This window comes from Terrapene carolina, unplaced genomic scaffold (assembly GCF_002925995.2).
Source record: "Terrapene carolina triunguis isolate 2854851 unplaced genomic scaffold, T_m_triunguis-2.0 Scaffold238, whole genome shotgun sequence".
NCBI classification, from domain to species: domain Eukaryota; kingdom Metazoa; phylum Chordata; order Testudines; family Emydidae; genus Terrapene; species Terrapene triunguis.
In genome coordinates this window covers 16,426,384-16,439,469 of record NW_020664589.1, presented here as the reverse complement: position 1 = coordinate 16,439,469, position 13,086 = coordinate 16,426,384, and the positions used below count along the sequence as shown (strand labels likewise).

General features: G+C 46.4%; 1 protein-coding gene across 1 annotated transcript in view; it reads left to right on the top strand.

Moving 5' to 3' along the window:
* The first annotated feature begins 12,706 nt into the window (after positions 1-12,706).
* The window catches only part of PSMB7 (proteasome subunit beta 7), a 40,648-nt gene continuing 40,268 nt past the window's right edge, over positions 12,707-13,086 (top strand). Inside the window, exon 1 of the mRNA XM_024214528.2 lies at positions 12,707-12,812. Coding sequence (XP_024070296.1) covers positions 12,751-12,812 — 62 coding nt within the window. The 5' untranslated portion in view covers positions 12,707-12,750. The remainder of the gene's footprint in view (positions 12,813-13,086) is intronic.

Genomic DNA, 13,086 nt, shown 5'->3' with positions numbered 1-13,086 from the left:
GAGAGAGAGATTGATTGATTATATTAGGGTTACTTCTTTAAACACAAGCAATAGCAAGGCATGAAAGGTGGACACCTTGGGAATTTAGACGCATCATGCTAGAAAATGCCAAGCAAAGATTGAAGGAGAGATCTTAATAGCCTTGCCTTCTCCCACACTGAATTCTCTCTCCAGCAATGAAGACTGTAGTGTCTGCTCTGACTACAATGGACTCTTCCAGCTTCTTACCCCATCCCCATATTAACTGTCCCAGGTGGGGCCTCTGCTTCAGCATGCAGCAGTAAGATCACCATCAGGATCCAGGGAGTGATTCTCTCATGCAGGTGCTTGAGTACCACCACTCACAACCCTTTGAACTCCCAAGCATGTTTCTCCACCCCCATCCCCCCCACTAAGGGCCACAGGGATAACTTTTGCTGCAATGAGAAGAATGCCAGGTACCTGCCAAGAAGGGACACTCATCCCAAGCTGAATTTTAGTGATTGCTTAGATAGGTGACCCCAGCAGGGTCTTCCTCCTGGACTCTGACTAGTCTAGGAAACTGGAACAACTGAGACAGATGGAACCAACAAGCTACAAGCATGGTCTCTGGCAGGCTCTTGCCAAGTGGCCCACAGTTACTATCAGCTCATCAAAACGTGGATACACTTTGCTACTAAACCAGTCACCCTCAATTAGCAGGACAGGCTTGTTGTTTGGGACCATTGCCTCTACCACCACCCTTGCCCAGAAGTTAAGGGTGGGACTCTGGGACACCTCCAGGAGGCACGGGGCAGGTGGAAGAGAATAAAGGTCTAAGCCACCTTGTGCCCTCAGGATTCTGGAAGATTGGTGGCTGAAATAACCCCTAGTGTAACTTAGGGAGCACAGAATGTTGTTGTCTGTCATGGCAGCTCTACCTTATGCTGGGCCTGCCACAACCTGGTCCTGCCCCAGATTCTCCATAGCCCAGAGAACTATGGCCCCACCTCACACTGTCAACACTGAGCTTTGAGGGGACCTGTGTAGGACAACCTATGGCTGCCTGATGCAGTGCTCACACCAGGGGGATTCTCCCTTGGCTGGCTAAGGGACCCTAACAGAAGGGAGAATTCCTCCCGAGAGCTCTAGGGCAAAGCTTGCCCAATATGGCCCAGGCCACATACAATCAATGAAGTTACATCAGGGAAGAATCAAGCCCCCAGTTTTGTAGCAAGGAGGGGCATACAGCTGGGGTTCAGTACTGCAGGTAAATATGTAACATTTTCCAAACGCACAGCTTTCTTCTTGGCGTTAGCATCTTTGGAGGATGTTAAGAGATCATGTATCCGCTCATTGTATACCTCAAAGTAACTCAGCTCAATGCGATGTTTCACCTGTTGGAATAAGGGAGAAGAATGCACTTGCAAGCACTGGGGTGGGCAGTGGGAAGGGATTCAAAAAAATCCATTTTAGCCTTCAAACACAGGGCATTCTGAATGGAGCAGCTCATTTTACGTAGTTGGCCATCATCTCAAAGTTACATTATATGTGTTGCCAGGCCCTAATACCATATAGCCCAGTGCACATTTACAGTGTTACGTAAGCTTAAAGCTTACCATGGTCACTAGTGCAGACGCAAACGCTATCTTCAATTCAGCTAATAGGAAGAACTATTATGGCTAAGACAAGCCTTCACAACAGTATTAGTATAGACCAGGGGTCGGCAACCTTTCAGAAGCGATGTGCCGAGTCTTCATTTATTCACTCTAATTTAAGGTTTTGCGTGACAGTAATACATTTTAACCTTTTTAGAAGGTCTCTTTCTATAGGTTTATAATATATAACTAAACTATTGTTGTATGTAAAGTAAAATAAGGTTTCAAAATGTTTAAGAAGCTTCATTTAAAATTACATTAAAAGGCAGAGCCCCCCAGATCGGTGGCCAGGACCCGGGCAGTGTGAGTGCCACTGAAAATCAGCTCACGTGCTGCCTTCGGCACCCATGCCATAGGTTGCCTACCCCTGGTATAAACCTACCTACAATATACCTGAAACATGGCCTATTAGAAACAGTCTTTTTTTTAAATGGAAGGATTAAAATTAGCATAAGGCAGAAAACTCTGTTTTTTGATGCATTTTGTCTTCATCCAAGCCTCAGCAGGGAGAAGCTGATACTAAAAATAGAACAGTTTTATAGGCGTGATAGCATTTCATCGAGATTAATGGAGAGAGGGGCAATCCCAAAAGGTGCCCTGGCCAATTTTTGGACAGCTCTAATGGAGAGACTGGGGACTTTCCTACTACAAAATATTACGCAAAATGTTACCTCCTCTTGTTGAGTCAGATTTACTTTCCAGAATATTTCCTTGCAAAATCGTGGAATTATGCCCACCTCATCAGCATAGCCTATCATTCTGTTGAAGAGGAGACCCATGTTTAGTTGTGCTGAAAACCCTAGTCAGAAGAGGACACTCAATTTTGCTCTAGTCCTTAATATAGCAAAATGATTTCATCTGGCCAAGTCACAAGTCCTCCCCACAGATGAGAAAAAGCCATCGTGTTTCACTTTGAGACAGGAAACAGATGCAACACTTATTAAATTCCATTCTGACTGCCCTCACTATTCTATAGGCTAAAGAGTTGTTAGAAAATCTAGTTTAGAAAGATGTTATTTATGACAGTTACTATCTGTCTTTACAAGAGATTAATTTATGATTTTGCTTCATTCTAAAACAGTTTTTGACTCTTTGATTGAGTTATAGGACTTTCGCCACTTAAGGTTTTGAAAATTAAACTTTTCTAGAGAAGGATTACTTAGTGGTAGATTCTGATCAAGAGGCTGGATTTAGTTTGTTGCCTCAAATAAGCCTCAGATGGCTGGAGATAGCAGTTACAACATTTATAGTAGAGTTCTTACGTGTAAGATTTCCCAGATCCAGTTTGTCCATAAGCAAATAAACAAGTATTGCAACCTTCAAGACTTTGTCTAGAAGTGGCTGGGCCAACAGACAGTACACTACTTCTTGACTGGCATACCCTTATCCTCTGGATTCTGAGACCCAAAGCAATAGTCATAGGAGAAAGTCAGCTGCCTGTTTGTATGAGGATGATGTATCAGTATTTCCTTTCCAGAAAGGGACACAACACATTTTGTTCGATCTTGCTGTTCTCTGTGAAGTCAGAAAAAGAACATTTTTATTTTAGAGACAATTACTTTGAGTGGCCACAGCTGGAACCCAACTGCTTGTTTGAGTCTGCTGTATTTTAAATGCAATAATCAATGCTAAACTCTGCATCTCCTATCAGTGCAACAAATTGTGTTTAGTCAGGTGAAGTACCCACCCTGCTCCTAGCACAGCATGCCTACATTGGCTATGGTTCCAGTGTACCACCTTCTCAGGCTTTGCCTTTACTGACATGTGAGAATTAATATTCTGAACCCAAACTTTATCTTGGGCTTGGCTGTACCTGGGCTACGACTCTGCTCCTGCCCCCAGCTCTCTCTGCCTCAGTAGAATACTCAAACAGTTTTATACTCTTGAGTTGGAGCTAGTAGGACCCACCTAGTCTGGTATCAAGTTGAGTCAGAAAGCTGTAGGTAGGATCCTGTAACTTCTACGTGCCTTTACTCAGTACACACTGACAGCACACCAACTGGTCTAGTTCGAATATACAGCACAAGGAATAGAATCCAGGCTGCTCCTCTTGTTGCTGGCCTCCAGAGAGGTCATCAGAAAAAGTGTTAAGTCTGATTCCAAACAGAGGGCCACTCTCAGTCAACTGCCCCCTCAAAATTTAGAGGCATTTGAAATCTAAGCCAGATTCTGAAATTGTAAAGATAAGTGACTCTTTGCTAATGGGCTGAACAAAAATCCCAAGCATTCAAAATTCAGATCTGGAATATGCTACTTGAGCCCATTGGCATTTAAAGAGCACAGTAAGACTGAGTTTAATGTTTATGACTCAGTAGTTGTAGATTACAATTTCCATCTCTCAGTTTATTTTGTTTTAAAGATACCAAGAGGAGATGATGGAAGGAGGAAGAGGATTAGTAGCACATCTGCAGTCTGATCATACTGGCTTCAATAGGAGCTACTGATGAGCACAGCTGAGCCAATAACTAGGCCCCTGTTTATTGAGAGTCTGAGGTGGTTTCAAGTTCTACTGCTCAGTTTTTATCTGGGGAGCTGAACCAATAGGCAGGACACTGGATGTTCATACTGGAGGCAGGCTGGGGAAGAAGATGGGGCAAGGGCAAAGCTAGCTGTATGCTGGAACTCAGTATATGACTCTTCGCTCTCATGGCTCAGATCACTGCACTGTTAGAAAGTTACCTTTGGGTCAGTGGCCTAACCCTGACTGCCACACTGATGGCACTGCTCTCTCCAGAAGAGCCTCCTTTGGAAGAGGTCCTCCACTGTTCTCTCACATGGCCACGGCTCCCCCTGTTTTCACAGCAGAGATCCATGGTTGAAGAACCATCAGACGTTGGCCTCACGTTGCCAAAAGGTTGAGCCACTTGGCTTTCACTGAATGTCCCCCACAACTCTTTCAGGTTCTCATCATGGCCATCCGTAGATGAGTAGCTAGTATCCCTAACAGGAGTTCCATGAGGGTGTACAGGGCTTTGTACATTTGCAGTGTTCTTAACAGCTTCCTTTCTAGGGACATCAGAACCTTTTGAAGACTTTGCAGTTTTGCTGCCTAATGTTTCAGTTATCTGGTCACTGTTGAGAGAAGGACCAAAGTATTTGACAGAGAGGGGTAACCTGCTCTTTGCCACCTTTGGCCCATTTTCCAAAATACACATCTGGCCAGGAGAGCGCCTGAGATGTTTGCTGGTCTCTGGTTTCATCATCAGAGGAGGATCATCAGACATACTAGTTTGGAAGCTGCACCTCTTTGAAACAGGCACTTTAATAGACACAGTTTTCTCCTGTTCACTTTGTTCTGTCCCATCTACAAGTACTTTCCTTTTCAGTGGCGGAAACAGAGATTGTGTGACAGCTTTGCTCATCCATTCCATTCTTGGTTGCACATTTTCATCTAAAAAACGGGTTGATGCTCTATCATTCTTTTCAAGAGAAATAGGAGAGAGATTAGAGACATGCAAGCTTCGTTCAGAAACCTGAGATGTTGCATTCATCCTTGGGCTGTCTGTGATTTGAGTACTATTCAGCAGGAGTCTGCAAGATGTTTGGCTGGCTTCTGGTGTAAAAGGCATCGTATCTTCAGGATTCAAACCAAAGCTGCTCATTTCAGCATTTGTAAGTACCCTGATACTGTTGTGTCCTGGAGATTGAGCACCTAGGGTAGAATGAAGTTTCACTGGGGAAAGAACCTGGGGTAGGCTTCCTTTAGACTTCAGTTGAGAAGAAGCTGCTGCGCTACTCATTTTTCCAATTCTGTTCTGCAAGAAGAAGAGTCATAGCATATCAGAAAGCCATCTGTAACCCTGGCAACTCCATATGATTCCCTAGACACTTTTTTTTTTTTTAAAGTTACTTGTAAGTTTGACAAAGACTACTGAGTAGGGGTGAAAGAGCAGTTTTTGCTTTACAGTTCAGAACCTGAGATGGCAACTATATGCTGGCAAACAAGGCAGCTTCTATTAATCACACACACAAAATACTGCTTCAGGAGGTGCAGAATTTTAAAAAAGTTCTCCCTCCCCACCACTAACAGATGTGTGTTGGCAAGTCCTAGAGTGCCAAGTATTAACAAGCACTTCAGTGAGTTTTGAAGTCTCAAATTCTTATTGGTGTCAATGGCAGTTAGGTGCCTAGGCAGTTCTGAAAATCTCTACAGGCCCATTCTCCACACAGTCCTTTCTTGAAGCCTACGGAGTTCCTACTCTTCCAGCCCATTGATTGATAAAAGGAATGATAGACTGGAGGATTCATTATAGTTCATATGGACCAGCCTTCACTACCTCACGTTATGCAGACATCATTCGTAACTGCATCTTTGCTCACCCAAGAGTGTGGCCTGGAGACCATTGGCCAGATAACACACTCACCTCCTAGGGCAATATTTATAAGAAGGGTCTCTCTTGTAATACGCCTCACAAAATGCAGTGAACAAGCCTTTCAGCTAAAACTAATCTTTCAAAAACTCACAAGAGGCATTACTGAATCCAGGCTCTTTTCCTCAAAGAAAGAAGAGTATGGGAGTGCCAGAACAAAGCTTCTAAAAGCAGCATTCTCTCATCTGTGTAAGGTTTTAGAAGCACAGATAGACTTCAGTATTTCAGCCTGTTGGTCTTCTGGCCCATTTGCTAAGATGCTTTCTTAATTCCAGGCTTTTGAGGCATGAGAAGATGAACTAAGAGGTGAGATTTGTGCATTGAGGGATAAGATCTATGGCTGAAATAGATTTCCCCTTCCTCTTTCCTGGTTTTGGAGTGTGTGTGTGTGGAAGAGAATGATTTATGTTTGTTTGTACTAGTAGGGTTGCATTTTCAATATGGCAAAAGCCATATTGAGCCACTGATAGGAACTTTTTTTGTACTGATCTAACTACAGTCTGATTTTTAGTAGTATCAGTCACCCAAAGCCCTCAAGGTGTTTTACAAGGGCCGTTAATGGTGTCCCACAACCCTAAAGTGAGATAAAATTGCATGACTCATTTAAAATATGGGGGAACTAAGGCGGAGAAAGGTAACAAGACACTCTAAGGTAACAGACACTAGCAAAATCTTGACTAGAATCTAGATTCTATATTTCCTGATCTAGCAGGAGAGACAAACTAAGTTTTTTCACAACTCTCTCTCTCCCCACCACTAGTTTAGGTCATGCAGATATTTCCTATAGCTTCAGATTAGAATAATGCCAGCATTTGTATGCCCTAGGGTTCAAGTGTGCCTCTAGCTTCAGAACATGGACTAATGCATTCCTCTTTGCTTCCTCTCTCTGGTCCCTCTGTCACCTTTAATAGATTTCTTGGGGAACCAATGATTTGTTCTTAACTCCAGCTTCACATTAGAAGTTCAATTCCTACAGGACTAGGTGGTCAGTCAGTAGGTGCTCAAAGCCCATGGCTGGAGGAAATACTTGGGTTATTCAGACCCACTCAGTAAAAGTCTGTTCATCCAATTATAGGCAGTACTCTGCATGCTGCAGTCAAGCCCCAGGCCATTTGTTTGAAGACCTTCCTCTGGACACACTCTAAGTAAGCAAACTTCAGCAATGGCCTGGACCGACATGCAAGATTTATACTTCATTTCCTGCCAAAAGGAGGAACTGTCACTCACGTCTTTGGGTTTGTAAATAAACTCATTTCACGTAACAATTCTAGTAATTCATTCTTGATCTAGACATCTCGCTAGGCAGGAGTGATGTAGTGGCGCTCGTTACAATCCTCACTTTGTCAGTTCACACACCCAACAAGCCTTCCCCCTCAACAACAGGGAGTAATTGTTTTCTTTTAAGCACGTCTATCATAGTGGGTTACAGACTGATACCAAATCCAAACCTTGTGGAATGGATTTAGTTTTCTAGGAAAGTCAGATCAAGGTTACATTTCTTATGTCCCACCCCCGCTCTCATCTGTTGGAAGGGGCATGTGGGTCTCAAACCACCTTCGCATCCCAAACTCCAGGAAAGTACAGGAACGTCAGTCCTAAATACTAGAAAGTGGCAAGTCTCTCCTATGTCAAGAAGGCTATCATCACATTTGGACACACTATTCTCTTTTCACTGCTCTACAGAAGCTATGCAGCTGCTACTTTGAACAGGTAGAGACAACGTAAAGTACCTCATCAAATGTTAACAGCCTTATGTGCACAGCTGCATTTAGATGAAGATTAATATTTAAACATTCAACACAGCACAGAGAGCTCTAAACACTTCCTAGCTTAAAGGCCATCTCTTGGCAAGTACTGTTGAAAGAAGAACAATAGTTTTAAAAGCTAAACAGTAAGTTCTTCACTCACACTGATTGAGTAAGAAATAGACATTAGGGGGAGGGAGTTAAAAAAAAGGTGGCAACCATTGAAGCAAGAACCACAAGCCTTGGGAGGTATGAGAGGGCACTTGTTGCAGACATAGAAATCAGAGACTTAATCCAGCATCACATTGGCAAACACACAACAAATTAACCTGTATAACTCATACTCGTGAATACTCGGTAGTTTCTATTCTATATGCCTACTAAAAATAAAAATGTAAAGTTCAAAGGGTTCAGAGTAACACTTGAGGTTTGCAGCACACATTCCGAGTGTTCAGTACAAGTACAGCGACCAATGCCAAGCCCATCCAGTTACTTTCCTGGCTGAATCCCGGTCACCATATAGCAGTTACAGACTAGCAAAAACAGCTCTGTTAAGTAGCAGACCAATAGCCAGCTGGATAAACAAGCTTTGGAACATTATTGAAAAGAAATGCCTTCCGAGGTCACACTAATCTATTAGCTAATGACACTGTCTTCTGTCAGGAGAACGACATTTTTTTGAGGGAGTTTTGACCAACTAGAATATTTTGTTTCACACAGAGCTAAAATGAGCTCAATAGGGCAGAAATATCTAGCCACGAACACTAGTGCATATCTCACATAGGATAGGAATATCATGTACATTTTCTCTAATCAGTTCTCATTGCCAGGAAGCATTTCTCCCAAACACTTACACAGACGTTAATTGAATTTAACAAATGAGAACAGTTACCTATAGGACAACATGATAAAAATCATAACAGGGAAAAACAAGACCAAGCTCTACCCACCAAATAACAGCCTCAGCATCCCACAATTTTCTACCTCTTATTGCTAGTAAACACCTAGCAACTCTAGTGGAGAAAACCATACAGGGACAACAACTCTGTAAATCAGACAGATGGGGATAGTGTTTTATCTACCCCCACTATAGTCTCACAAACTGCTCTACCATCTCTCCTCTTCAAAAGGCTTCTGGAGGCTATTTTGCTTGATATATTCCAGCTGGATTAATAACCCCAGCTGCTCTCTCCCAAACCAACAACAGTATCAGAAATTCAACAGCGGTGATTGGTTAAAGCAGCATCAGACAAGTAATCACTAGGATGGAGTTAACTTCCTGGAAGTCTTAAGCCTTGATTCGGCAGAGACTTGCTTAACTTTATGCACTGAGTAGTTACATCGACTTCAATTAGACGATTCACAGTGTGTATGCAAGTTTTTGCAGGATCAGGGTCTAACACTTAATCAAGTTTACTCTACTCAATGGTTTTCATGTGCCTATGCTATTTGCTCTCATTGTACAGGTTGGACTGACTGTCTTTAGAAGCATCTCCATAGCCCCCTTTGATCGCTTGTTTCCCTTTACAATTTCAAATTTCTCTCTTGGTTTTACCTGTGGCTTTTCCTGTATTTTGTTTTAATATGGGTGAGGATTTCTAAATGTATAGATCCCTTCTCCTTTTCTGTATAAATAGGAAGCTAGGACATAGGGCTGGAAGGGACCTCTGGGGTCATCCAGTCCAGTTCTCTGCTACTGCAGGCAACCCCCTCATATAATCCCACTCATAAATTTATCAGATTTAACGATGCAGACACAGTTGTTCTCCTCCCCACCTTGGGAGTGGCAACTGGTGGCTGCTGAGGCCAGAGCTCCAGTAGTTTAGTCTTTACCAAAGTGAGAGGCAGGTGAGAGTGGGTGAAAGACAGGATCAGATGATGGTGAGAAGCAGGGGATAGCAGGATGAGGCAAGAAATGGTGAACAAAATCCTTTTTTTGGAGGTATATTCAAATAAACCAGACATAGGCGGTGGGTATAATAGGCCAGGGGAGGCTAAGCCTCCCCAAACAGCCGGCCCGCCACCTTTGGAGTGCACTGCTGTCAAAAGGGTGGGTGCCCTGCCTGCGCTCCACCCCAAGGCCCCACTCCCACTCGTCCTCTTCCCCCAAGGCTTTGCTTCTTCCCATCCCCGCTCCATCCGCATGGGAGGCGCACATGAGAGGTGAGTAGCCAGCTGGCCGGCCAATGAGAGGGAGTGGTGGAGCATCAGCGGGGCTTCTGCGGGAGGAGGCTAAGTGGGGGCAGGCCTCGGGGGGAGGCCACAGTCCAGGTGTGCGCAGCCTCCCCAGATGGTGGAGTCACGCACCACCCATGAAACCGGATTAATGATGCACACCCACAATTCGTGAACATTGTGCTGCCTTGTCTTTTAAAACAACTTTTCTTTTGGTATACCTCCAGAATCACCCTTCTTTTGTCCCTTTACTTCAGTTCCCTCACTGTGAAAGGCCTTACATGGTGGTGGCCAACCCTTTGCTACTGGATCTATCTTTCACTCTGAAACCTTCAACTCTCCACCCGTTTACAGCAGAATGCACTGGGCACACAGAGCTCCAGATAGATAACCTACGATCTTTTACACTTGATCCTGCTCCCAACTCAATAGGACCAGGCTCCATGGTAAGGTTTACAACTTCAGCAAGTTAGGTCCCAATCCTGACAATGCTTATACATGTACTTAATTTTCCTACCATAAACAATCCCATTGATTTTAAAGAGACTACTCATGGTAGTGAAGCTAAGCACATGCAGGAATCAGGGTCTTAGCCTGTAGCATACGACGCCTATAGTCAGGCATACACCTCAGCTGACAACATTTCTTCAGAACATGTCTTATTATCATTCATAGTTGTTGGTTTGTTTTTAGAGCTGGGAGAATAATTCATGAATAATGTATTCAATAACTTTCACCTTTACAGTAACTCCTCGCTTAACGTTGTAGTTATGTTCCTGAAAAATGCAACTTTAAGCGAAATGATGTTAAGCGAATCCAATTTCCCCATAAGAATTAATGTAAATGGGGGGGGTTAGGTTCCAGGGAAATTTTTTTCACCAGACAAGAATCTATATATTATATAGATATACACACAGTATATGTTTTAAACAAACAATTTAATACTGTTCACAGCTATGATGATTGTGAAGCTTTGTTGAGGTGGTGAAGTTAGAGGGTGGAAGAGGGAGGGATATTTCCCAGGGAATGCCTTATTGCTAAACGATGAACTAGCACTCGGCTGAGCCCTCAAGGGTTAACACATTGTTGCTAATGTAGCCTCTCATCAAGGCAGCACAAGAAGGAGGGAGGGGAGACAGCATAGCAAACAGAGACAGACACACACCTTGTGTGTGGGAGAGAGAGAGCGAGATGCACACTGCCCCTTTAAGTAAGCTGACACACTCTTAAATGCACTGTCTCTTAAAGTGGATCAGGAAGTTGAGACAGCAGCTGCTCCCCTAAGCTCTCTCTGTCTCTCTCCATCTGTGTCCCCTCCCTGCTCTATATGGAGAAGGGGTAAGTGTGGTGCAGGAGGACACCCTGACATTAGCCCCCCTTCCCCACCCCTGCACAGCAAGCAGGAGTCTCTGAGAGCAGCTCCAAGGCAGAGGGCAGGAGCAGCACATGGCAGTGGGGGGAGGAATAGCTGAACTGCCGATTGATAGCCTGCTGGGCAGCTGCTGCACAGGGAACTTAGGGGAGCGGGGAGCTGATAGGGGGGCTGCCGGTCCATCCTGGTTCCAAGCCCCCACCAGCTAGCTCCAACGGGCTGCTCTTCCTGAAAGCAGTGGACAAAGCAGGCGGCTGCCAAACGACATTAGAAGGGAGCATTGCACAACTTTAAATGAGCATGTTCCCTAATTGATCAGCAACGTAACAACGTTAACCAGGACAACTTTAAGTGAGGAGTTACTGTATTCCCTTCTAGCTCCCCCCCCCCTCCATTGTCCATGAACAGACTGTGAGTGTCTCAAATGTACATATTTGAAATTATTCTTGGAATAATTTCTGTGCATCATTCTTGGTCTGCAGCTCATCTGAGAGTATTTCACTGAGACTATTTGATATTCAAAACATAAGAGGTTTTGACTGGTTAATCAAGCCACATGAGCTGCGTCTGTTTCCTTCATCATCCTCATCATGCTCCCATTACGCCTCTGGCATTCAGGGCAGTGACGAAGCTCCTCCACCCGTCCCTTTCTGACAGGTCTTTCAATGGTTCCCCGGCTGTGCCCCAGGTTTTTCAGCTCGGTTTCCTTAATGGAGGAGCATAATTCCTAGACTCCGGAGTGTGTGCAGACAGACACTATCACTGAACAAACGTCTGTCCTCTTGCAATAGCTGCTTACACTGGCTGTTTCGGTGTCTACTCTCGGGCACGGCCTCGCGAGGGTCTCTGTAAAAAGTGACTAGGAAAGAGGTGAAGGAACCTGGTTGACAATCCCAGGACAGTTCATGGCCACAGGCGGCCCCTGGGCAAGGCGCTGAACGCGCAGCTCAGAGCCCGAGGCCCCGGAGCCCGGACGGACGCTGCAGCGCCGCCAACTCTCAGGATGCTGTCCCGAGTCTCACGCTCACTGTTCGCCTTCAGGCCCCGGCTCCCGGAGCCGAGCGGCCGGGCGCTCTCCGCCCCTCAGCCGCCAAGGGGAAGGTTTCTAGCCCTCGCGGCTGAGGAGAAAACGTCCGGGGGGGGGGGGCCGGCCGGCCCGGCAAGCAGAAGCCACATTAACCCCCCCCCCCCCCCCCCCCCCCGGGGGTAAGCCCCCCTCGCGCTGTCCGAACGGCCCGGCCCCAGGGCGGGACTAGAGCCCGGGCGCCAAGGTCCCGATTCTGCGGCAGGCTCGGGCCTGGGAGCGGGGCCCTGGGGGGGGGGAGGGGGACTGCCGGGGGCCCTTCCGGATCCGGGGGGCGGGGCTCTCCCAGGCGCGGAGGGAGGGGCGAGGCGGTGACCCGGAAGCGGTTCCGCGTCCTGCGCTCGCTGAGTCACGCGGCGGCGCCCCGGCAGCACCACCCGGCGGGAAGATGGCGGCGGTGTCCGTGCTCCAGGCTCCGAGCAGCGGCTTCGGCTTCGACAACTGCGCCCGGTGAGGGCCGGGGCCGGGACTGGGACAGGGACCGGGGCCAGGGCAGGGACCGGGGCGATTGGAGGCGGGAGCGGGCCGGCGCCGTGACTCAGGGGAAGCCGCGCAGGGAGCCCCGCCTGCGGCGCCTGAGCGGTGGGGCAGCCCCGCCTGGCACAGCCGAGGGGGGCGTATCGTCCCCCCCATCCAGGGGGCTCAGCCTGGGCCGGGGGCGGGGCCAGGCTAGCAGAGGAGTGGGGTTGGTGTTGTGGGGGGCGGGGCCAGGCTAGCAGGGGAG